Raw genomic sequence first — 27,082 nt, forward strand, 5'->3', positions numbered from 1 at the left:
CATATAAATTCCTGAAGGTATACCTTGATGATTCGACAGTCTTTGGACTGTTGAAAAAGAATGTTGCGAGTTGAAGACTTATGTTGGACACGTGTATGCAACACAAAATCTCATTGAACTTAAAGAAATGTATATTTTGTGTGCCTTTTGGAATACTATTGGGGCATCTTGTTTGCAAGCGGGGTTCATGGTGGATCCCACGAAGATAGTTGTCATTGTGAACTCGCCACCACTATAAATAGTGAGACAGTTGCACACTACATTGGGATACACTAGATATTATAGGAAATTAATTAAGGGGTATGTGCAGATAACTATGCCAATGGAGAAACTATTGAAGAAAGATATGACCTTTCAATGGATTGAAGAATGCCAGAAAAGTCTCAATATATTGAAAGAAAATATGGTAATTGCGCCTATCTTGGTTTCCCATACTGGAATAAGGAGTTTAACATTCATGTAGATGCATCTTGCATAGCTTTTGGAGTAGTATTGACATAACCTAGTACAGGGAAAATCGATCACCCTATAGATTTTGCAAGCAGGAATTTGTCTAAAGTAGAGAAGAACTACACTACCAAAGAAAGAGAAGGCTTGGCTATGTTATATGCATTGCAGAAATTCAGACATTACTTGTTGGGATCACACTTTAAGATGTCCACATATCATTCTACATTGAAATATCTAGTGAATAAGCTTGTCCTAGGAGGGAAAATTTGTAGATGTAGATTGTTCTTCAGGGAGTACGATTTTGAAGTTGTTGTTAAACTAAGAACATTGAATGTCGGGCCTGCTCACTTATCAAGGTTGGAAATAGGAGAAGAACCAACAAACATTGAAGATAATCTTCCTGATGGTAGTTTTTTCCAATCAGAATTGCAGATTATTACTTCACTGACATTATTCTTTTTTAGCTACGGGAATATCCCATGCAGAATACACTACGTAGCAGAAGGATCTGGTGGTAAAAGCACCTGATTTTTCATTGATAGCAAGACATTTGTATAAGATGGCACTAGATGAAATATTGTGCAGATATGTTCCCGAACATGAGAGACATACTATTTTGGTAGAAGATCATGGATGCGTAGCTGGTGGACATTATGTAGGAAAGGCTATTGCACAAAAGGTTTTAAGAGAAGGACTATGGGGGGCACACAATACAAGGATGAAATGGAGTATTGTCAAGTATATGATGTATGCCAGAGAACTCGAAAGCCATTAAGGAGGGATGGAATGCCATTGGTGCCACAGGTGACATTGCCGGCCTTTGACAAATGGGCCGTTGATTTCGTTGGACCTATCAACCCACCTGGGAAGAAGACTCATGCTAGGTAAATAATCACAACAATTGATTAATTGACAAGGTGGGCCAAAACACAACCATTAAGGAATTGCAACACAAAAACCACTACGAGGTTCATTTTTTAGTATATTTTATCCATATTTGGATGTCCAAAGGTCTTTATGAGTGATTAAGGATCACATTTCATGAATAAGACCATTGACGCGTTGAGTGAAGAATTCTAGGTGTATCATCAGAAGAGCACCCCATATCACCCTTAGGAAAATGGCACAAACAAATCTTTTAACAAGATTTTGGAGAATGCACTGACCAAAGTGTGCAATGTGAACAAAGATGTATGGGATCTAATAGTTCCAACGGTGTTATGGGATTATAGAACCACATGCAAGACGTTGACAGGCCAGACAAGTTTTAGGTTGGTTAATGGGCAAGAAGTTGTGATGCCTATGGAATATATTATGTAAAGCGTAAGGATTGTAGCCTTTATAGATATGGTTGGCCTTGACATAATGAAGGAAATAATGGCACAGTTGCTCGCATAGAGGAAGATAAATTTATAGTAGGATTTCATCAACATGTGTAGAAAGCAAGAGAAAAATCTTCACACAACCGACATATCATGCAGAAGACATTCTACGAAGGAGATCTCGTCCTTCTGTATGACAGTAAATTCGCGAAGTTCCCAGGAAATTTTAAGGTGCATGGGTTGGGCACATATATCATCAATCATTTCACAGATGGAGAGACAATTCGGTTGGTGACGTTGAATGGAGAATTGATATCAGGCAGGGTGAATAGCAGCAGGTTGAAACTATATAAGGACAACCCTACCATGGTAGCTTCCCTCTAAAAAGAAAGGAGAAAATTCTTGGTGTCACATGCAGTTGAAAGTGGGAATTGGACTATTAACTATGTTGCAGAAAAGAAATTTGAAAAAACAAGGTTACTTCCCGACAATCAAGAGTATGTCAAAGTTCGTAAGAACCACAACATAGGAAGGATTGTTTGCTTCCCATTAAGAAGTTAAAAAGGGAACTGCCCATTGGAGGAGAAAAAATTGCATTTATTGAAATAGGTTGGCAACAATCTAGGGATAGATCTGTAGTTAATGAAAAGAATCTGATAAAGATCTAAGATAATGATGGGGTTAGAAGATTAGGAGTGCTATAGAAGGCCGCATCCCACCAAAATTTTGGCACTTTGTTGTATGAGAGCTCAGAAAATGCTAAGCATTGAGAAATTGCGCTATTGTATGAACACTGAAGAACTTATCTGCATATTTGAAGACAGAGGTATAGAGGGACTTATGGAAGCTACAACACCATCTGGTATAAATGTAGCATAACCCCTCTCATAACGAAGATCGCTAAGGACGAAAACAACTCAGGAGATGAGAACGAAGATGAAGCTCGGTTAGAAGCCCAAGAAGCCTATTGAACCTCATCTAGAACCCTATTCCATAAGAGACAGTGAAGAAGAAGCAGAACAACCACCAATGTAGATAGAGAGCGCAACAATTCCATCCCTAATTCCACCATATTTACCACCCATAAAACCCAATGATAAACCAGACAAAGACTCCAAGGACATAAAGTATGGCACATTCATGTTGCTACTGCCATAAAATATACTATTTGAAGGATAATTTCTTAGGAAAATCCTGGAGTTAAAGTTCTAGGATAACGATTTAAACAACCACACTGACTACCTGTAGTTTGCGCCAAGAAGGTACCTAAACCAGGTCCATTACCCAGAGAGTGGAGTAATAAGATTGGAACCACATTAGTGGGTGCAAGGATTGGAGAGATTGGGCTTATTGAACATGCTTAATGTGTTGCACTTCGGCATAAGTACATCCAATATAGCCACACTTCGGCAAAAGTTAAACAATTCCTTGTTCTAGTGCATGACAAATGCCTCTGGATGGGAAAGAGGATCCCCATTAACAAGATGTTGATCTCGCGGATCACCAAGCTGCCATACCAAGGAAGTGAGCTATCCGAAAAAAATTGTGGAAAAATATTAGGACAAGGTGATCGCATAGAGCATGAAGGATAAGTTTGGCTTGGTTAAGAAGACGTGAGGCTATGACATAAATTCTATCAGTAACCAAGGTGTACGCTTCACCATGCATATCTTAGTTGGGAAGATCATGAGAAAATGCCAAGCTAATGAAGTCCCTGCAGCAATTGTTTCCTTAACTGTGTAGTGCAACCACGGGGTCGAGTACCACTGTGTCAAATATCTATGTAGAGAATTCCTAGAGGATTGTCACAAAGTCTAGTAGGAAGGTAATGCCTTTCATTATGCATGACTCATTTTGATCATCACATTGTTGACATGGAAGGAGCGAGAGGATACACAATTTCCTCTAGTAGAAGCAGACATATGTGAAGTCTCACGATATGCCTCACTTTGGTATACCAAGAAGCCATTGTGAGCCCAGGAGAAAAAATATTCTTCGTCTTGTATCAAATGGATTTACACATTTTGGTAAATTAGTACCCTAGACTGTCACCAAATTTGTATTAGAAATACAAGTATGTTGTGAACTTCAAAGAAGACTTTCATAGGATTTATCTACAGGCTCGGAAGGATATGATGAAGACATGGCATCATCTTTCATACTTAGTCATCGAGGACGATCTTGCGAACTTAATATAGTAGTGGCCTGTAGAATGGATGACTATAGCAGAGAAATATGAAGGAGATAGTGAAGTACATGAGGGCACTGCACACCATGGCAAGGCTAGTGGAAAAGATAAGGTGCATGAGGAACATGAATCTAAGAAAGAGGAGGAGCATGACAAGGGTCAATAGGATCCTATTGAGGGAGATAAGCACACAGAGGTAGAGAAAGGAAAGAGGAAGATCCAAAGTGGAGCTTCACGAAGAAGTAGAAAGAAGCACAAAGTAGATAAATCCAAGGAAACACTTCCACTCATCCTTACTGATGGGACCTAGATGAAATTGGGGAGAAATTTCAAGAAGTTATAGTGAAGTCATGGAAGAAGATCGAGGATTACTATGACACACTCCTGACAAGTGTTAACGAGAATATTACGGAGTTGAAACTCTTGGTGAAAACATCCAGAACACCAACGTAGATAAGCCAAGGAATCCATCGAGAAAGACTAATAGAAACAACATTTGGGGTGAGGATAATGCAGATACCTACTAGAGCTCTACAGTTCAACTCCAACGAAATCAAGCAGCGGGAAAAAGGTTGGGACCATGTTAATATGAACATTGCAGCGCTGCCCACTCTAGTATTACATGACTTGCACCAACGCATCACAAATGAGCTCAAGGAGCATGAACAGCACACCTCCCACTTGAACATCCACATAGAATAAGAGCGCACTTCTCTGAAGAAACATCTTGACCAGACCATCAAGGACAAGGAACATGCAGCGCTATAATAATAGAGACTAAAAGAGGTGGCTGAAGCTACTTAGAGGGAAGTTCGAGACATGGATGTTTGTGAGGAGTACTCAACAAAAGATAAGGTCGCAAAGTTCAACCTTGTAGCCAAGGATTCAAAGAAGAAGATCATTAATCCGAATAGAAAGTGCCATCAACCCATGGTATTCATCCACCCATGGTATTGTAAGCGGCATCCACCCATGGTATGGTAAGTGACATCCACCCATGGTATTCATTCACCCATGGAATTGACCCGTGGTATTGTGACATCCACCCATGGTATTCATTCACCCATGGAATTGGCCCGTGGTATTGTATCTGGAAAATACTATAAGTAACAAGTCGCATTTTATAAAAGGACAGATTGTCCACCACAATGTAGTCCTTACAGTTATTATCTGTTTTAATAAAAAAATTATTTGTCGTTTTGTTTATTGGACATTGTCCTCTTTTTCTTCTAACAATTTCAAATTTTCAGATCTTGGGGGCCTCCCCCCCAAGATCCATTTCAATCTTTTAGATCTTGAGGGCCTCCCACCAAGATCTAGATCAGTGGTATCAGAGCAAGTTATGATTCCATAAGAATGAGGGTTTAATGCATATTTCAGTTTCAAATTTGTTGCATCAATATTCAACAAACTTCAAGCATGCGCTACAACCTCCATAGAGCACTTTCTTGGGCCAAGCGGGAAGAATTTTTTTTTTTTTTTTTTTTTTTTTTTTTTTTTTTTTTTTGCAGGAATTTTTTTTGGGCTGAAAGTTTGCAGATCAAATTTGAAACATTTGGTGTAATATTTACAAAAAAAAAAATAACCGATCTAGATTCCTTGCGAAAAATACCAAAAAAAAAAAAAAAAACGACCGAATCGGGGTCTGGATGAGGGAGATATCGTTGATTTAAAATCAACTATGTTGTAGAATTTTTTTCTGACAACAACTGGTGGACGACTCTCCTATCAATTTTTGAAGTTTTCCTGTATAATTTCAAAAAAAGGATTATAGATTTGAGCTCCTCTTGAAAAATCACCCAATTTAAAAAAAAAAAGGGTCGAATAGGAGTTCGGATGTGGGAAATATCGTTTATTTAAAATCAACTATTTTTTCAGAACTTTTGTGATGGCAGAAAAATCGCAGTGCGAATATGAGATTCTAGAGTGTCCAGATAAGGATTTCCAACACATGAGAAGATGAAAAATGGTTCTTTTGTTTCCAAAAACAGGTTATAATATATGTTTTGAGTTATATTGGCTGAGTTATGTCCATTTTAATTCTGGAGCAGCATCAGAGTTGGTTCCTTTTGGAGACATGGCCTCCGACCCTGCTTTAGTAGGCACCTGTTTCACATTCCTCAGTTTCAGCATAGCAACATTTGGCTTGGGTTGCTTGGAGATGTGCCCTCTCACCCGAGGCTATGTAGGCACTTGCTACTTCACCAACAACCAACATCACAGTTATGGGTCAACCACACAAAATCCTTGTCATTGAAGTCCATTTGCTAGGTCGCACATTGTTAATATCACAGTTGGTCATAAGCATTACAAGGCATCTCTATCCTCGGATCTTCGTTTTTCATGGTTATGGGTCATCCACAAACCCACACTTCAAAAAAGTCCATTTGCTAGGCCACACATTGTCAGTATCACAGTTGGTCCCAAGCATTACAGGGTATCTCTATCCTCGGATCTTCATTCATCATGGTTATGGGTCATCCACAAGCCCACACTTCATAGAAGTCCATTTGCTAGGGTCGCACATTGTCAGTATCACAGTTGGTCACAAGCATTATAGGGTATCTCTATCCTCAAATATTTATTCGTCATGGTTATGGGTTAACCACATAAAACCCTTCTCTTCAGTGGCTCTTCATATTCAACAAAGGTTTCGCAGGAGGGAACTTTACGCAATGGAGACCATTGCTTCTTAAGGAGGGAGGAATGATCCGAATAGAAAATGGCATCAACCCATGGTATTCATTCACCCATGTTATTCATCCACCCATGGAATTTACCCATGGTATTGTAAGTGGCATCCACCCATGGTATTTAAAATTTATTTGGCATATTTTTTATCAACCTATTTTTCTCCCTACGGTCAGTTCTTTGAGACATTATGTTGATTGATATTTTACCTAGGCTTTATACCTTCTTTTTCTAGTCATGACACCGAGTCTTGTGGATGGTGACGTTGTGAGAGTGACTATACCTTCTGAGACGCTCGCAAGACCACCTTATGGGAGTGACTACAATATTTTCCCCTCTACTTTATACCTACCACTAAGGACTTCTTCTAGAGTTTCATGGTTCCTAGGAGATCATTTCGATTCATCACTTATTCGAGCCGGCCAAGGATTATCATGAAGAAGTTTCCATAAATTCTCATCATCCTAAGCATCCACATTCATCCTCTTAGGATCTCTCTTCATCATATTTATACTGGACCATTTGAGAGGGTCAGGCTAGACACAAAGAGCTTGAGTATTGGGTACACTGCGTCTATGCTTCAGATTTAGACGGTTGGTGATAAAGACCAAGCTTATGAGGGTCATGCTACTAGAGCCCATATTTTTCCTTTTGTAGTGGGGAGGCTATGTTGATTTTTAAGAGGAGACCTTGAGCCAAAGTATACTTGTACTTTGCTTTTGGATTAATAAAAATTAATTGTTCCTTCTCTATATCCACATATTTGCAACAATATTTATTATTATATCTATGGTATTTTGAGCTAATGTTCTTTCGAGGAAGATAGTTTGTCGTCTTTGCATGTTTGTGATTGTGCGCAGGTATTGAGATTGAGCATGGATGAAGTAGATCGTTCCAGTAGAGTGGTTGGGATTTTGTATCAATATCGAAACCCTTCATTAATCTTCGAGGAGGCCAGGTGCACACTCTTTTCTTATAACAATTAGATCTATTTGTATGTTTCATGTGTGAGCATTGGGTTGGGATTTGTCTATTTATCCACTAGTTATCTTCATTTTTATTTCTAGTAATCCTTTCAGACAGAGGATTGAGGATTGCATATAGGTGCATCAGGGTTACTAACAAGAGTCATTCACACCATCTAAGTTTCAAGCTGCATCCCAACTGTGTAAATAGCAGCCACTTAAAAGTAGCGTGATAATAAAAGCAACTAGACTCATCTTTTACTTTTACTGGTAGTACACTAAAACTATCTTAGGCTAGGGTCTTGGAGATAGGTGTGTGAGTCAACTGGTCCAAGAATACAAAACAAAACTTGGCAGCTTATGGTAGGGAGATAAATCCACTTGCAATAATGCACTCCGAGAAGCCCTTCTAAGAAGAGGGTTAAGCACAAGGTCACACTTGGGTTGGGTAAGGTGACATGACTGATTTTGTTTAGTTTCAGGTGGTGCGATATAGTGGAATTTGCATACATACAAATAATGTTTTTTGCATTTTGTTGTAGCACTTTGTGTGGCAAAATTTAAAAACTATTTTTTTAATATATATATATATATATTTTTTATTATAATTTTTTATAAATATATGAATTTATATAATTTAATGAAATCAAAATTATATATATATATATATATATATATATATATATATATATATATATATAATTTGATTGTATAAGGTCGAAAAAAAATAATTAACTATAATACATAAATGTTTATAATAAAATTTTAATATAAATATGTTTCTTTGAAATATTTAATATTTTTATTTTGTTGAAATATGGAACATCTATTATTATATATATATATATATATATAACAAAAATAAAATATTAAAATATTTTTTAATATCCATATATTTTTTAATATATTTTATTATGTTATATTTTTATTATAATTCTTTATAAATATACAAATTTATATAATTTAAGTATATATGATATATATAAAAAAATTTACAACACACAAACATATCTAATAAATAACATTCAAATCTAATATATATATATATATATATATATATATATATATAAAATAAAATTACACTTCTATTATAATTATAAAAATTTAATATAAAATAAAAATAAAAATAAAAATAAAAAAAAGAGTTAGCAACAAAATTTAAAATTTAAAATATTATTTTATATAAATCAATTTGTTTTATATATTATTAAAATATTAAACCTCTATTATAATTGTTTACAAATATATAAATTAATTTTTATATATTATAAATATATTTCTTTTATATATAAATAATTTTTTATTATACATTATGTTTCTTTTCTATATTTATTTATTATACATTGTGTAGATAGGTAGTACTTCCATAGATTAACCCAAACTATATTGAAGTATGACTCTACGGTAAATGAAGATATTCTCGCAAAAGCATGGGTGGTCCTTCGAAATGATTAAATTGATAATATAACAAGAGGGGTTGCAGGGCAAGTAGTCCCTGCCCTATATGGATGTTCAAAGCAATATTAAGCAATGTTTAACCTGCTCTAACGGGGAAGCAAAAGGATTTTCCCTGATTGACGCTTGAGGGCCATGTTCTGCAATGGTGTTAGGTTCTTCAAGGAAGCTTTGGCTGGAGTGAATCTCCTTGCTACTGAACAACATTACTAAGCTCACTTGATACAAATGGTTTCATGGATCTGTAAGCCTGTGTGCCCCGACTCAAGAGACTAGTTAAACTCATTAGACGGGTGAGCCCACTACACCACTGAGGACTAGCGCCTTACCTCTGAACGCCCCTATCTATATATGGCGACCAAATTAGACGCACAAAGGTAAGCTACTGATTTTTCGACTGGATTTGGAATTGCTCAATCTCAATATGCTACTTTGACCACCTTACCTTAGCTATAATAAAGCAATACATAAGGAAGAATATACCAAGATATTATTTGAATGGGTAGCTATAGAAAAGAGACAATGTGTAGGGTTAACTATAGTTATTGAGAGGGTGGAAGGCAAGTTGGGATTCTGTCAACTAGTTATGGTCCATCGAAGGGTTCAAACAATGCTTTGCCTGCAACAACCTGTTTGATAAACCATCCGCTGTCACATTGTGCTTCTTGTACACATACGTGATGAAATAGATTCGAAGGCACTTGCAATTTCCTTTAATTGATCACTCAAATTGGACATTAAAAGTTGATTTCAAAGATAGATACAGGCTACAACTCCATCCCTGCATTCTTCAACCAATGCTTTGCCTACAACAACTAGATTGAGAAAGCATTTGTTGTCACATTGTGCTTCTTGTACACATGCGTGATTCGAAGGCCTTAAATTGACATTAAGAAACTAATCAATAACATTCGACCATCTTTTAACCAGTCTTTAGTCCCCATATACTTGAAAATGAGATAAGCTACTATCGAGAGCACATTTGAGGAGTCTAAGATTCATGAGTTCATGAGTCCGGCTCATAATCCTACTTCATTTGAAAAAAGTGTTTAAACACAGAACTGTTATAGTTCATACTATCATAGGGCCCTGGCATGCCCCATTAAAACAAACCCATGCTTTCTCTTTATATATGACATCAAGATCTTTATTACCCTTTGGGGTTTGTTTAATGATGTCAATGTTGTTGTGTGGTTGCACTAGTGTTGTATTTCTTCATCATTGGCTATGTCCTACATAGTTGTAGGGAATTTTCTTCTATGCGGTTGTTGGCCTCTTAACAATTTTTTTAATGTAAATTTATAATCTATCTAGAATGGAAAATAGGTTAGATATATTTTTAGCACATGGTAGGCAGATATACATTCAAAACCCAACTGCTAGGGAAATGGAAACTGCTTAAACTCCAACCAAAACAGAAAAACTATGGGCACTAAATCCACTGGCACAAAAGTTCGAAAATAAGAACAACCTACAGAAATTCAAAATGGTGGATGAGCCCTTTTAATCCTGCATAACATAGAGCCCTGGAAACAAGGAGATCAAGAATATTTACAACACACCCAGTCACATATCTTTGTATTAACAAGAAAGAAAGAGGACCTTAACTGATGCAATGGACTTGAATAAGAAAATATAGGGACAGACAGAGATCAACACACATCATTGCACTCTGGGGATTTTCCAAATTGGTGATAGCCAACAACAATAGTGAACAAGGGTCCTAATACCACACCTTCACTCCACTATCCTTACAGTAACACAAGGGAACCAAGGAAAGGAATATGTGTATTTTGCTCTGAGTCTACTGCTATCAAATCTTCTATTGTCGAGCCTGATAATCATGCTGCACCACAACGGGAAGGGGAATGCATGTACGGGTGACCTGTGGATGGATTAAACCTCTTTTCTTAGTTGATTGGCTAGCCTTTGACAGATTGTATCTCTACTTTGCAGATAGAAAATTGTGGCCACTGGAAGTTTTCTTCCTTCTTCAAAATTTTCATTAACCATGTGTTATTTGAAAATCTGAAATTCAGTAGTTAGGGTCATTTTGCATGTTGTAGCCTACATATGGTTTACATAAACTACTTGAAAGGTTTCAACTTTCACATAGATAGATAGCCAATAGCCAATGGACGAGATCAAGGTGCATCTGATTGTTATTATTGTAATCATCTACAGCATGATAATACACATTTAACAAAATAGGCTTGAAAGGGAAGTAAGTTGGGGATCTCTCTTACCATCCTTGTTTGATTGATCGTTGAACTCTTTAAAAGGTTGTTTTCCAAGCCTGTATTTCTGTAACTTAAACAAAATAATAAAACAAGTCAAATTCCTACCATTGTGTGAGATTTAAGTAAAATAATAAAACGAGTTAAATCCCTATCAATGTGTAAGATTCATAACAAGATGAAATGCAAACTTGTACCAAACTAGCATGTGAACATTTAGAGTCCATATGGTTGACAGTTCTACTCAACTCCAGTGAGAGAAGTGCATGTAACATAAGAAATTGAACTAGTCTCGAGTTTGCAAACTTAATTCTATGAATCTCTTTTTTCTCCTTTTCATTTATAACCATTGATTAATGTTAAGCATTTAATTTATAATCATCAATCAATGTTGTAGATTTCATTAAGTCAAAAATCAAATAGTTGCATGACTATGACCTCAAACATTTACATTGAAAATAATTCATCAAATGGCAAGTAGCTGAAGATGACTTTTCAGGTGGTAAAGTGTAAGCTCTTTCACACCCATGGCTATCATGATAGTCTTTGGAGTGGCCTCTGTGAGTCAATACCAATTATGAGAGAGCATAGCAAATAGATGGTTGCCCTTTTTCGAAGCGCCGAAAAATTAGGTAGGAGGGGAAGTAAGGAACATAGTAAGAATGTTCTAAATCAAGGAGAAAATGAGAAAAACCCATCCACGATCAGAAGTAATAGAAATTAAGAAAAGCTAATTATGTGGGCTAAAATCAAAGAGATTGTACATAAATTTAACAGAATTGAGGAGGAGAATGAGTATATCATTCTGGGCTTAATTTTAGTCTCAGAATTTAATTAAGAATTGCATATCAAAGAGCTAATTATATGAAATTACAAAAATCAAATAAATTCCTATAGATCATCACTATGCTAAACTAATTGACTCTGTAATCAAAAAAGGAAATGGATACAGATACAAAGAGACTACCATCTACAGAAATTACTAGAATTGAAGAGTATAACACCTTATCCAGCTGGGATTGAACCCTTGCAAACGTCAGCTGATTCAAAAAGCACGGTGGAGAATACCATCTCGTGTAATTTGTGTAGACCTTGCTGACTAGGCTATTGTGATTTTTTTTCATTTATAAAAAAGAACTAAAAAAACACAGATCAAAGAGATTGTAGAGAAATTGAACAGAATTGAGGAGGAGAATAAGGATATCTTTCCATGCTTCAGTATAGTCCAGTATCTCCTTGCCCAGTTGGGATTGAACCCTTCCACATGCCAACTGATTCGAAAAGCATGGTGAATAATATCATCTCATGTAGGTGGGATCGAATTCTAATTCAAATATTGATGTAATATATGTAGCGCAAGCGGCCCTAGGAGGAGGCGGAATAGGGGAGCGAAGGAATGCACAAAACAAATATTCTGACAAAGAATGGAGATAAAAGATGAACAACTGAATTCAACAGCCAGGATCTTCTGGACTTGCAGTTAAGTGATTGCACGATTTGAAAAGATTCCCATCCATGATGGGAGTTGGACGAGCATCGTGCTAATCTCTGTATCTATTTTTACTCATCTGATTACATTTTATTTGAGATTATTATTTTCAAGTTTGACTTTCTATTTGATCATTTCAATATTTAAGGATTATCGAGTGAATTTTTTTAAAATAAGCTATAACAAAAATTAAAGAGAGTGTTGCGTACCTGTATTCTAGCGCCTACCAGTCCTCTGTTTTGTCCCTTGAATCCTGTCAAGAGCATGTAGTTGAAAAGATAAAAATGCTGAAAATGAATTTCACAACACATACAGGAGGTAGTAATCATGTGGTTGCATCATGGATATCTAATCAAATTAATAATCTATATTTAGAAATAAATTGCATTCAATCCACGACAATGTTTCAACATGCATTTTGACAGATGTCATTAGTAAGGTTACACGTTTTCTTTCCTATCATTCAGTCAGGTTACACGTTTTCTTTCCTATCATTCAGTCAGGTTACACGTTTTATTTCCTACTTGTAATTATTCTGTTGTGTTGCAAGAAAATTATAACCCTTAAGGGGACTGCTTGCTCTCAGTTTAGGAGAGAGCTGACATGTTTCCTTGCTCCTAATGCTCAGATCTTCAAGTCGCAAGGTCGAAGTAACGAGCAGGTCCAGGACTATTTCATTTCATCTCCCAGCCCGAGTTTATTCGAGCCATCCTAGCCAATTTCTGAAGTCGGCTTTTCAAAGAGCTTCCATGGAATCAACAGGTGGCCGTCCGGTGAGAAGGCTTTTGATTTGGGGCGAGCGGTCAACAATCCAACAATGTAGGAGAGGGGAACCAGATCCCCTGAGGCAGTGATTGTTCCTCTGAGAGGCAACTTGGGTGCGATGTTGTTTGTCCGAACCAGCATGGCCCCCTTTGTGTATTCTGCAGGTAGGCACAAATGTTCCCTCCCCACGACGCCCGCATTGAGGAAACAGATTAACTCTTTCTGGAGATTCGCTGCGTTGTCGGTTTTACGGTAGGAGGTAGCTCCAAAGCCAGTTGTAACACCGTAGGTGTCGGTTCCCCTGGAATCGTTTTTGGCCACCCACTGGTATCTCCTCTCGACTCTCTCCTTGGCACTCACCTCATCTAGCTCCACTCTCATGCCCACCCTACGCACTGTGTGACCCAGACTTGTTCAAGACTTACAGGTAAGTAAAGCAGACATTAGAGTTTATTCGAGCCATCCTAGCCAATTTATGAAGTTGGATTTCAGAGAACTTCCATGGCATCCAACAGGTGACCGTTAGGCAAGAGGGCTTTTGAGTTGCGGCGAATGGTGAGAAATCTGGCAATGTAGGGAGGGGAACCAAATCCCCTGAGGTAGTGATTGTTCCTCTCATATTTATTTCTTTTGTTGAGCAATAGCAAGCTACCCAGATATCAAACTATCCATCATACCACACGGAGACACGCTTTGTAAGCAAAAAGATACACTTTGAATTCAATTGATCAGCCAACAAAGCAAATAGAGGTGTACCAGGCGGAATTTCATAGAGCGATAGCAAGCCGCTCAGAGACTGAGACATTATAGGCAACTTCAAGGAGGTCAGTTTGCCAAATCCAAAGCCAGTCATTTACCTTGAACTATTCATTGGAGATACAATTCCATTTCACCGAGATGATCTCACCTCTGCCCTGTGCACTGTGTGACCCAGACTTGATCAAGACTTACAGGTAAGTAAAGCAAATATTAGAGAACCAAGAAACCAATCACTCATTTCTTTAACTAGATTCTATAGATAGCGTTGGTAGCCTCAGCCCCGACTTTGTCTTTTGGTAGAATAGGAAAGTTGTTGCATAGAGAATACAGATCCTGATTGGCTTGACAAGTAGAGTAGTACATGGATGGCTTGACAGACAAGTAGAGTAGTACATGCAGATCGTGGATAACTCATGTTTTGCAACCGCCACCTAGCCAGCTCCCTGTTATGTCTTGCTACCTGACAAGCATGTTCCTGAGCTTGAGCTAACGTTTAATGCCATCGACTAATGCCAGCATTAGATTAGGTAGTCTTTTCACGAGTTTGAAAATATCAAGCAAACAAAAAAATTAAACCTATTCTTTTAGCTTCGGAATTAGCTTCGGTCCTCCGGAAGAGGCCAAATAACATGATAAATCAATATGTGTCTGCAAACTTTGTTTATAGTTAATAAGTAAAGACTAACAAACAGCGCATATAATACTAAACTCATAATTTTCGATTACTATAATCCCATGTCGAGACAACAGGAATTAATAACACTGCATCTCCTTATATTAAATATTTACACTCATTTATTCACACTATATCCTTTAGTATAATAATTAATATATATTATATTTTTATAAATTTTATTTTAGTTTGCCTTTTTATTAATCTAATGAATGGTCTCTTTCACTAACTTAGAAGCATGTTTCCTCATCGTCATAATTAATATATAATAATCTTTACAAATTTTATTTTATTTTACCTATTTGCTCACCTACTGAGTTTGCCTATTCAAAATCACGCGAGTCAAACGTGCATTAAATATGCTTCTTTCATGGTTGGTCCTTCGAAATTATTAAATTGATAATATAATAATATTGCATCTCCTTTACACTTTTTTATTCACACCATATCCCTTAGTATAATAATTAATATATATTATTTTTTATAAATTTTATTTTATTTGGCCTTTTTATTACACCATATCCCTTAGTATAATAATTAATATATATTATTTTTTATAAATTTTATTTTATTTGGCCTTTTTATTAATCTAATGAAGTCTTTCTTTCACTACCTTAGAAGCATGTTTCCTCATCGTAATAATTAATATATAATAATCTTTACAAATTTTATTTTATTTCACCTATCTGCTAACGTACTCAATTTGCTAACTTAGAAACCTATTCAAAATCACGCGAGTCAAGCGTTCATTGAATATATCTTTGTCTGCATAAAGATTCGTTCAACGTACTCAATTTGCTAACGTAGAAACCTATTCAAAATCACGCGAGTCAAACGTTCATTGAATATATCTTTTTCTGCATAAAGATTCGTTCAACGTACTCAATTTGCTAACTTAGAAACCTATTCAAAATCACGCGAGTCAAACGTTCATTGAATATATCTTTGTTTGCTTAAAGATTCGTTCAACGTACTCATTTTGCTAGCTTAGAAACCTATTCAAAATCACGCGAGTCAAACGTTCATTGAATATATCTTTGTCTGCATAAAGATTCGTTCAACGTACTCAATTTGCTAACTTAGAAACCTATTCAAAATCACGCGAGTCAAACGTTCATTGAATATATCTTTGTCAAAATCACGCGAGTCAAACGTTCATTGAATATATCTTTGTCTGCAACTGCGTCAAAAAGTATTACTATCCTGCCATCGGTATAAATGAACCTGGCTGTTTCTATTATAAAGCACTGGGAAAGTACCCAACATTGATCAGTAGCCTGTGTTGAATTCTGCATTTATTACAGACAATGGAGATCCATTGGCAGATGCTGGTGATGCTACTGGTGGCGACTCGAACTCTTGCCATCGTTCATGGACGGAGGCCGAGGGAGGTCTCTACTTCCTCGGCTCGACCTTCAAGAAACCTGGTAAATCTGTCTCCCTCTCAAGGCAATCCAAAGGTAATTTTTGAAGTTACAAAGCCCATCGAGGTTCCCAAGGAGAAGCCATGCTCTGTCCAACTGTTAGACCACGATTTTGCGTTCACTTATACTCAGCCTCCGGTTAGAGTAAATTATACGCCACCCCCAAATTGTCAGAAGAATTGGACGAAAGTGGTGATGGAGTGGAAGGGAACGTGTGATGGGAATCAGTATGACCGAATTGCAGGCGTGTGGTTGAATGGAGTGGAGATCCTGCGCACTTCTACAGCAGAACCTATTGAAGTAGCGATTGAATGGACCATTCAGAAGGACATTACTAAGTATTCTTCATTGTTAGATAAGCCTCAAATCCTTGAAGTCTGGCTTGGTAACTTAGTTAATAACAGATATACTGGGGTTTATCATGTCAATATAACATTTCACTTTTATGGAGATTATGGGAAAAAAGGGTTAGATAACTCAGGGTTTGCAGATTCGATTCTGCCCATTTCACTTCCTAATACTCAGATAATGGGCTCATGGTTTCAAATAAATAATTCATCTGATGTGCAGTCAAAGTCGTTGCAACTACCACCTAACACTTACAAGGCAGTTTTGGAGATTTTTGTTGCTGGCCAAGAAGATGATGAGTTCTGGTACATGAGTTCCAGTGGTAATGGGCCTTTTAGAGAAGTGGTAGTCTTTATCGATGGTGTCCTTGTAGGTGCTGTGTGGCCTTATCCTGTGATTTTCACAGGAGGGTTTCATCCATACTACTGGCAACCTGTTGTTGGTATTGGGGCATTTGATCTGCCCAGCTATGAGATTGAGGTTACACCATTTTTGGGGAAACTGTTGGACGGAAAAGAGCACACATTCGGTTTCGGCGTGACCAATGCTATGACCGTTTGGTATGTGGATGCTAATTTGCAACTGTGGCTTGATGAGAAGTCTAGCAGTGTCAGAGGGCAATTGATTGGACACGAGGAGCCGAAGTTGGAGTTGTCTTTTGGGCCAAACCCCGATGGATCATTTCACACATCTGCGAATAGGACGATCTCTTCCTCTGGCTGGGTAGAATCCTCTCATGGAAAGCTCATTACTAATACTTCGCAAGTGTTCAAGTATGATAATTTAATGACAAAGTATGGAGATGTGCAGCAAACAACAACAACCAATAGCAGGGTTATTCTAGCGGCAGCCACAGGAATAGTACTATCCTCTAAAGTTGACGTCGTTTTTCCCTTATATCTGGATTCTTCTTATTCGAACATTGCACACGCATTTAATAAAAATGTATCCGTTGTTTCCCCTAATGGTAGCTTCTTCAGCTCTCTGAATAACACTCAAAATACAGGGGAGAGCATGCAACAGATGTACAATTATCAAAGCACTGATGGATGCTTTTCCTGGAAAGTTAACGTAAGCAACTCTGAAATTGTTTCAAACTCGACAGACACTTCCTGCGGCAAGACATACTAATCTTGCGAGAGATGTTTGTTTCTTCCCAGTTCTCTTCCCAGTGTCTTGAAACAATTTCCTCTCTCTCATTTTAAACATCTTTATGTTTTTTCTTTGAAGTTGTTGCATAATAGTGAAATAGTATAAAGATTTTAAATTTGAATAACCTTTTAGATCAAAATTCAAGCTCAACAATTTCTTAACATTAGATCAAAATTCAAGCTCAACAATTTCTTAACATCTAACTGTTTAAAGTTTATGGGACTTAGAAATTGGATTAATTTTACATTTTTAGATATCGAAACATCGTTGAAACTCAAATTTCACAAATGACAGTTGCTCTTATTATATATAATCTGAAGTAGTTATATACAACCGTTACAATTTTAACCAAAGTTTTCATATTAGAAAATAATATAATATAAAATAATAAAAAATAATATAATATAAAATTTATTACATCATTTCTGATTGCACAACAAAGTTGAGGGTCTTATTGTGGGTTTTGCAGCTTTCAAGAAGCTCATGTTCTGATAAAAGTAAGATATCCAAAGTTTGGGTCTTATTGTGGGTTTTGAAAGCTCATGTTCGGGTAAAAATAAGATATCCAAAGTTTGCCGAGCTGAACATTTTATGGAAAGCACATTAGTTTGTCCTAAGTTTTTGGTACCTATTCTCACTGAGTTTTTGGTACCTGTTCTCGCTTACCTGTTCTCCGTGTCCGGCATGCAGTGTCCTGCATCCTGCAAGTGCCAGATGTTTGCATACGGTTGAAGTGTGCCAGATGTTTGGTGGTCTAGAAATGCTTTCTCCGGAGTAAGTTTGAGGAGTTTGGTGGTCTAGAAATGCTTTCTCTGGAGTAAGTTCGAGGAGTAAGTTCGAGGAACAGAGGAGCAAAGCAGAGAGTGTCGACCAGCTAGTTTGAGGAGCAGAGGAGCAGAGACACTCTGCAAAAGAGAATATTACCTTAGAACACACCTAACAGACAGGCCCACAACTACTACTCATCTGTTCAATCCGGACTCAGGTAAGCTTCTGTTATATTCATGTCATTATTCTTCCCAACAGAAATATATATTGGGATCATAAGCTTTTTCCTGTGATGAGTCGATTTTACCAGTTGATCTCAGGAGCATGACAGCCTCAGAAAAACCTAACGCAACGCAGAAAAGCAGGTTGCCCTTGCACTGGAAAATAGAGAACCCTGCGTAGAAATAAAGGCATGACAGTCTCAGTGTCGATTTTCTAGAAAACCCTGACGCAACGCAGAAAACCAGGTTGCCGTTGCCCTGGAAAAATAGAGAACCTAGGCATGACACGGTGGTTAGAGTAATTTTCCAACATTTTAAACACTACTATGGTTCTATCTACCTTTGTCAAGAAAATTGAAGGAGGAATAGGGTTTTCCCATTCGATACTTACCTGCCCTGTAAGATGTTGTGCTCCTGGATAATGCTTTCCATAAGGAACGTTGGCTTTGCCCGGATACTGGAAGCTAAGGCATATCTATTGGGCGCCCCGGTGCCGGATGGAACAAAAATGCACCATTCAACATTAGGTCTTTCACCGATCTCCAATTCTACTGCATCTATCCATCCGTCCCCCGCTACATCCGGCTTTTTGGTTCCCTGCAATCCATTCCGGGTTTCAATGTCGAATTCACTCTGAGGAACAAACATGAACTTGGAAATTATTGATCAAGAATTTAAGTATTTTAGTCTTTTATATTGGTCTGAATCCAGAAGAGCTAATGGGTCTTTGCACCTCCTTAACAGAGCTAATGGGTCTTTGCACCTCCTTAACATTGCGCAGAAAACCAGGTTGCCCTTGCCCTGGAAAAATAGAGAACCTAGGCATGACAGTCTCAGTATCGATTTTCATTTCATAGAAATAAAAGCATGACAGTCTCAGTGTCGATTTTCCAGAAAACCTTAACGCAGCACACAAAAGTTGCAAACCAGTAACCAGTAACCTTTTTCCCTACGCTTTCTGTTGTCCGCTACAGACCTTTGTATGAGGGCCACAGACACCTTCAGTACCAGCTGCCTGCTTCCTGAATTCATCAACAAAAATTGCAAGTTCAATTTTCGATCAAGAAACGGAATGTTCGTGCTACGGAAGCTTGAGGGCAATAAACAATTTAGCCGCCCCTTGAGGGTACGCTTCCGCTCCTCGGAGGAGCTACAGCGCTCCGGGACAGGCTTTCGTGAAAGCCCTGACTGACCAGGATTTGCCCTTGATTGATCGAAATCCTTGCCCACTGACCAGGATTTGCCCTTGATTGATCGAAATCCTTGCCCCTCCGTATTCATACTGCTTGATACAGCTCGGCTCGAGTTGAGTTATACTCATCCTTGCGGACAGGAAACAGATATGGCACTAAGTGACTAGGATAGAAACCCCCTGCTAAAGAGATAGGGTGCGGCTCCAGCCACTCCTCCTGCCGCATTTCGAGCTGACTGATGTCTACCAATAACCGCCCCTCTCGGCCTCCTCTCCGTGCCACCTGGTTCGCATTATTGATGCCAGTAAAACTCTAAATAGAATGTTCGAAGCTAGCTAGCTAGCTATCTGTTTTATGGCCAGATTGTTTTTGGCACCTGGCTCGCATTGTTGATGCCATTAAAACTCTAATCCTTTCTTCTTGTAAACATGGTCTCAAGCTTCCGTAGGAAACATGGTCTCAACTTCCCATTTAGACGAGGGTTTGCAAACTGAAGGTAGGAGGTAGACACGCTGGACATTCAAACGAGACAGAGGTAAAGTTGTGAGCCCCATGGTATTTTACGTGTTTGAAATATGTTTTTGTATTATACATTTCTTTTTGCATGTGTGACAAGTGTCTATTTAAAAGCTTTGTCTTTACCTTGTTACTATAGAGTTTGTCTTTGGTTTTATACATTACGGTTTCAGACCAGTGAATTGGTATAGCGTTTGAGGTCCAGTGCAATTTGACAGCCTTTCCACTTCAATTGGCGATCTGTTGCAAACCGCGGTGTTCTGGTATGCGTTATTCTTTCACAATATTCACGTATAAAGAAAATGCTTGAATCAATTTGATAGACAGAACTGATATCCTTTCTTTACATATGCAACATATTGTTCTTAATGCCTTCCAGTTGATTTCACAATATTCACGTATAAAGAAAATGCTTCAATCAATTTGATAGACAGAACTGATATCCTTTCTTTACATATGCAACATATTGTTCTTAATGCCTTCCAGTTGATTGCATGGTTTCAAAGCGGTTTCAACAATGAAAGTAGAATATCAGCTCTAGCAATCAGCATCAAAGTTATTAGGGTGGTGTCATCCGCCTCTGTTCCTAGTGCCCTAGCTCCCTTTGTATCTGCCTATTATCACGCTGAGGGTGGGTTTGGATCTCCTTGCATGCCAACCTGCAGTTTGTGTTGAAAAATAATTATATCGTCTTCCATTTCACTTCATAGACGACTCAGATATTATATAATGTTATCACAAGTTATGTAGCTTTGTAGTTATTATATATACATACCCCATAGCGAGTAGTGTGACACTAGGAGCCAAACTGTGGGCAGTCCAAACCCGGAGGTGATGGAGCCCCGAAAGGCTCGGATGTGCCATCAAGACTAATGTCATTGACTTTTCGAAAAATGTCAGTTATCATTTCTCCGTTTGTTAGTTATTTTAATGTTTTAGTTTGAGTTCTGTTAGATCCCCACTATTTTCTTCATAAATTTGTTTTTAATGGTTTATCATATCACAAAGCCAGATTTTCATTTCCAGTTGTATTTCTCCCCACTCCAACTTTACCCTTTCAATGGTTATTTATATAGTGCATGAGTGATAAAGCGAAAACTTCTATGTCGATGTATGATGGGCCTATAAGCAAAAACATAACTTCCAAGAAAGAAGCGTTGTTCCTCTAGTTTATATTAGCGTACCTCTCATTTTTAGTGCATTATATTGCTTACATAAGTCTTCAATGTTCCCAGTTTCATTTATTTCATGTTGATTATAATACTTTCTGTTTTACGTTGTGCGTCATTCCCCTGTTGTTTGAGGGTCCTAATCTCTCTTAGTTTCAGTTTTTAAACTTTTTTAAAAGAATTTTTTTTACTCTTTATTGGTTCATTTGATAAGATTCTTCCTTTTATATCTCTTCTACAAATGTGCATTTCCTCATTCAAGTTTTATTACAATGGAATGTAGATGGTTTATGACACTCTGGAAAAATCTCATTGGTTTAGAAACCATGGTTGGAGGCATATATTCTACTAAATTTTGCAGGATTGCGCCTGGTCCAAATCACATGAAACTGTGAGCCTTAGTGGGGTCTAAGAAATGCCCCTGCTTTACCAACTAATAAAGATTGGTAGCTAGTCGTTGTTTATTTACTATTTGTGAAGTCTATGCTTTACCAACTAATAAAGATTGGTAGCTAGTCGTTGTTTATTTACTATTTGTGAAGTCTATGTGTGGCTTTTTCTCTCAGATTTTGTTCATCTTATCATAGGCCTACCATTCTCTCACACTTAAGCGAGTAAAAATCTAGGTTCTAATTTAAAGCTTAGCTATCTAGCACAACCACAATATTGTGATAAATTAGTTGAAACTCGTAGTTGGATGTGGTCTGTAGTAAATGCATGTATCTTGTACCAGTTACATTTTGCAAATTATAATATCATTTTTACCGCTGGTAGTTTAAAATATGAAAACAATTATATGTGATTTATGTTTGTAGCACTATGTCTTAGAAGAGAACATGTTGGAGGTTGATTTCCCATGTGTCATGCCTAAAGTCATCCTAAAAGAATTTGGGCATGTTCAAAATTTCACAAATCTGATGGTCAAAGATGAGAAAATAAGAGTGTTTTATTGTGGCCACATAAGCTAAATGAATTGAAACAAATCTTGGTGGTTCTAGATGAGATTTCTGCTAATTATTTGGGTACAAAGATCAAAGAATATGGATTAACCACCTTGGATAAAAAAAAAAAATTATTCAGATCCCTCTCCATTCAATCTTATGTTTTCCATCTCTATATGCCCATCAGGATTGAGTCTAGGGTAAGCATTGTCCATGATGCCAACCTTCAACAATTTACCAAAATTCTAGAGTTGTTTCTTTAGTGCTATATGTCTTTCATAAAAGAAAATACATAAACAGAATTATGTTCTTTTTATGTTGTATTCCAAATGCAATAAATTCAGTAGTGCCGTTTAGAATCAGGGAAGATCTGTTATTTATTTATAAGAACATTTGAGAAACCAATACCCTAAAAGATAATGATTCCCTTGTATTTTTCTATTTCTTAAAACTCAAATGAGATTATTTGTAAAGAGGTGTGTAATAGCTTTGAGTTTCATTCTACAGATTATCTACATTCAGAGACTGCAGAAGGTATTTTTTGTGAACTTCAAGGACCTTTATTACTATGACGGAAGCAAGCTTCGATTTGCAGATGCTCAAATTGGTTAGATCTTTAGAAATGAGGCTTACTATCCTTTTAATCATTTATTAATTTCTCTTCAAATCTGGTTTCTCATGCATGATTCAATTTCTCTCTTCCTGTATACATTTAATATGCATTATTACTATGGAATGACAATTAGTTGTAAACATTACAAATATCACCCCGTCAAGGGCTCTTGAGAGGATGATAATTCACACTTGTTAAGATTGAACACTTTGTCAATCTTGATGATAAATCTCATCCAAAGTTCAAAGTGTTGTTGATTTGTAATTTGGGAAGAGAAAATGGCTCTAAAATCACCCTTAAAGATTTGTCTTTGGGAATCTGTTGCAAAGATCAGAAAGCTCTTTTGATGTCAACATGTATACAAATCACAATGGAATTTAATATTATGGTTAATAAGCTCAGATAAGTGCATCTTGTCAAATTCTTTATTAAGTCTAGTTAGTAGCCTACTATGACAATGTTATCTTAAATTATTTCTTTGTCATGCACCCATTGAAAATATCAAGCTTCCTTCTTATGGACAGGGCATTGTTAACAATGAGATGCTGGGGTACTTCATAGGATGGACCTATGTGTTTCTAATAGAACTTGGAATTGATAAGGAGTGTATGTGTTTCAATTAGAATTTATAGAAAAAAATGGCTCACCATGTTGCAAACTGTTGGGCTGTAGAAATAAAGTGTTCTTATGGACGGGTTGAATGTGTTGGTCTTGTTACAGATCTGCTTAGGAATTGAAGGAAAACACTGTAAGGTTTAAAGTAAATTTTGAGTTCTTGAATAATATATCTTTGAAAATTACAAGCTTTTAATGCAAGTTATAATCAGTTTGTAAACATGTAATGGAACAGTAAAAATGTGATGTGCCTCTTTGTAGCCCATGAAACGTACCCAGAACCTAGTGAGGTAGAGGTTGGTAATATCAATGAATGCCCATGTTTCGTTATATACTTTCCTATAAAATAAATATTGTTGGTTTTCTGTGCCAAAATTAGTTATAACACGAATGAAGAGAGAGTTTGGGCTGGTATTTAAGAAGAATTACAAGATGATTTTCGAAGATTTAGAGGTGAATACTACCCATAATCATCCTATTCCAACCCATAATCATCTCATCTCCTGGTGCTACAAATTTGACCCCTGCCTCATGTGCCCCTGTGGCTACCTTAAGTTCCAAGAAATGTCCATGGGAATGGGGCCTTGGTCAACAGTGTGGAACTCTTCACTCCGCATCATTAGTCCCGAGCAAGTTAGCAATAAAACGTTTCTACCTCAAAGGAACTCAATTCTGCCAAGGATTGTTTTCTGTCCTCAGCTTCAGTTCAGAAAATGTTCGTCACATACTGGTTTGAGATCACATTTACAGTGTTCTTAACATTGTAGGTCTATAATGTAAGATATATGATATGGGACCTTCTAAAGCACTAGCATTCTCTGTTTCAACTAATTATTGCAGTTGTATGGTTGCCTAAATTCTCTGTAAATAGTTGCAGTCAGCCAATATACATGAAACATGTTAATAGTTCAATATACTTACGAGTGCAAGCTGAGGATCCTCTGTTTTTTCCAGTTGGGCTGTGCAAACTATATGAACTTTAAAATGAATTTATGCTGTTTGAAGATGGAATTATGGCATACTGCTATACAAAATCTACTGATAACTAGCTATGATGAGAGAGCTTTGCTAATCAATGGACAGTCTACATTATTAATTTCTGGCTCCGTACATTGCCCTCAAGGCACCGCAGAGGTTTGTACTGCATTTGGTATTATTTTACCTATGTTTTTGTTTATTGTTAACTGTACAATTTGCTTAATTTTTTTGCATGTTATTAAACAGATGTGGTCCAATCTTATTGCCGAGTCTAAAGACGGGGCAAAAATAACCACGCTGTAGTTATGTTTGAATTATGCCCTTTCTACGGCCATCTATATTCTGAACAGAGTACCTCTTGTTTAATAGATCGTTGAGCTTGTACAGCAGAAAAAACAAAAGCACCAAATGCTGAATGAGAAATGATTGATCTATTCTACAAAAGATTAACAACAGCAACTTTTCCAAGTTCTACAATTCAGTCCAGCTCCTGCTTGAAATCTACTGATAACTAGCTATGATGAGAGAGCTTTGCTAATCAATTGACAGTGTACTTTATTAATTTCTGGCTCCGTACATTGCCCTCGAAGCACCGCAGAGGTTTGTATCAATGTTGTTAAAAGCGCGAGCGGGATTAAATCGGCGCCGGGAATGAAGCGGAAAAAATCGGAAAAAGCGGGAAAAAAGCGGAAAAAAGCGGGAAAAAAGCGTTTGGTACAAAAATATTCATTTTTTTTCAATTTTTTTAATATCTAAACCATCTACAACATAAAATAAATACATTGACACATAAATAGGATAAGAAAACTAATATATAAGATGTTTAATATCATTTCTAGCGCTAAAATCACACATAACATTGAATCATGTCCTGAATAGTAAGTCCTGAGTCCCAGCTCAGCCTCAAAATATCAACAAAAAATATGATAATGTATCTCATCATGTCATAATGTCATAGACTCATATACAATAAAATGAAAGTCTAATCCTATTGATTTCCTCTGCCCCTCTTGCGAGAAAATGTCACAGCTTTCTCTTTCCCTCTAGATGTAGATGCTGGTGCCTGTGCTGGTGGAAATGGCAATGGAGTCTGATGTGCTCTAGAAGCTGAAGAACTAGAAGTATGAGCTACAGGAGGTAGACCACGTCCTCTACTGGTCCTAGTGGTAGCCCGGGTAGGCGGTGTCACCTCCTCCTCCTGCTCCTCCTGCTCCTCCACCTGCTCCTCCTCCTGCTCCTCCTCCCCCTCATCCTGCACTAACCAATCATCAGTAGAATCCATGAGAGGTCTCTCGGCCTCAACCCTCCATGTAGCAGTGGTGTCAATCCCATCCAATGAGATGGCATCCACATCAGGTGTCCTCTCAAGTTGCCTCACCCACAATCGAAGATTGTAGTAGACGTAGACCATGTCATTAAGTCGCTGGGACTCCAACCTGTACAAAGATCATGAAATAATAATTAATAAATCCAAATTTTAATTATAAATCGTGCTGCCATGAATCCTCGCGCTTTTTTCAAAAAAGCATGCTTTTTTCGAAAAAAGCGGCAAAAAAAAATTTAGGCGCTTTTTTCCCATAAAAAGCGCGATTAAATCGGCTTAGGGAAAAAAGCGCGATTTAATCGCGCTTTTAACAACACTGGTTTGTATTGCATTTGCTATTATTTTACCTATGTTTCTGTTTATTGTTAACTGTACAATTTGCTTAAATTTTTTTCATGTTATTAAACAGATGTGGTCCAATCTTATTGCCAAGTCTAAAGACGGGGCAATAGATGTTATCCAGACATGTGTCTCTTGCAATGGGCATGAGCCAGAGCAACATCATGTAATAACTATTTAAAATATTTTAACAATCTTGAAATGTATGTTTGACTTCGAACTGAACTCTGAATTGTTGATGATATCTGAAATGTATGTTTGACTTTTGAAGTTTTGGATTACTTATAGATGTTCAAACTAATATATCTTTCCAACTGTACTCTAGAAATTTATTTTATTGAGGCAGTTTCTCGTGCTTGTGATATAGCTTGATTCCTGTTTGTGTTTTTCCAAATTGGGTCATTTTCAAAGATTGAGGCAGTTTCTTGTGCTTTTGCTGTAGCATGGTCTGTGCTTGTGTTTTTTCCAGTTGGGCTGTGCATTATTG

At 37.2% G+C, this 27,082-nt stretch overlaps 2 protein-coding genes and 1 pseudogene across 8 annotated transcripts; 2 read left to right on the forward strand and 1 right to left on the reverse strand.

Annotated features, from left to right (window-relative positions):
• Nucleotides 1–16,167: 16,167 nt before the first annotated feature.
• LOC149224207 (peptide-N4-(N-acetyl-beta-glucosaminyl)asparagine amidase A pseudogene) lies at nt 16,168–17,989 on the forward strand (annotated as a pseudogene).
• Nucleotides 17,990–18,565: 576 nt separating this feature from the next.
• LOC149224208 (beta-galactosidase 9-like) lies at nt 18,566–26,705 on the forward strand. Of its 5 annotated transcripts, none has more exons than XM_089386035.1 (5): nt 20,642–20,879; nt 23,234–23,333; nt 24,909–25,088; nt 25,179–25,532; nt 26,666–26,705. In XM_089386035.1, exons 2-4 carry the CDS (start codon nt 23,295–23,297, stop codon nt 25,233–25,235), a joined length of 276 nt encoding a protein of 91 aa, XP_089242161.1. In that variant the 5' UTR covers nt 20,642–20,879; nt 23,234–23,294; the 3' UTR covers nt 25,236–25,532; nt 26,666–26,705. The 5 variants fall into 5 exon arrangements, 3 of the variants coding, with proteins under 3 accessions (XP_089242161.1, XP_089242162.1, XP_089242160.1); XM_089386036.1 differs by lacking the exon at nt 20,642–20,879 and adding an exon at nt 21,122–21,247; XR_016249503.1 differs by lacking the exons at nt 25,179–25,532; nt 26,666–26,705 and adding exons at nt 18,566–18,903; nt 20,540–20,635 and having other exon boundaries at nt 20,822–20,879; nt 23,234–24,927.
• LOC149224209 (uncharacterized) lies at nt 18,881–20,627 on the reverse strand. Of its 3 annotated transcripts, XM_089386032.1 has the most exons (4): nt 20,101–20,627; nt 19,671–19,929; nt 19,299–19,504; nt 18,881–19,080 (listed from the first exon to the last, which is right to left on the reverse strand). In XM_089386032.1, exons 2-4 carry the CDS (start codon nt 19,755–19,757, stop codon nt 19,020–19,022), a joined length of 354 nt encoding a protein of 117 aa, XP_089242158.1. In that variant the 5' UTR covers nt 19,758–19,929; nt 20,101–20,627; the 3' UTR covers nt 18,881–19,019. The 3 variants fall into 3 exon arrangements, with proteins under 3 accessions (XP_089242158.1, XP_089242157.1, XP_089242159.1); XM_089386031.1 differs by having other exon boundaries at nt 19,671–20,627; XM_089386033.1 differs by having other exon boundaries at nt 19,299–19,640; nt 19,671–20,627.
• Nucleotides 26,706–27,082: the final 377 nt, after the last annotated feature.

The sequence above is a fragment of the Pinus tabuliformis genome, chromosome Q, assembly GCF_031772625.1.
Source record: "Pinus tabuliformis cultivar Carrire ecotype Pingquan chromosome Q, CPIR1, whole genome shotgun sequence".
NCBI lineage: Eukaryota > Viridiplantae > Streptophyta > Pinopsida > Pinales > Pinaceae > Pinus > Pinus tabuliformis.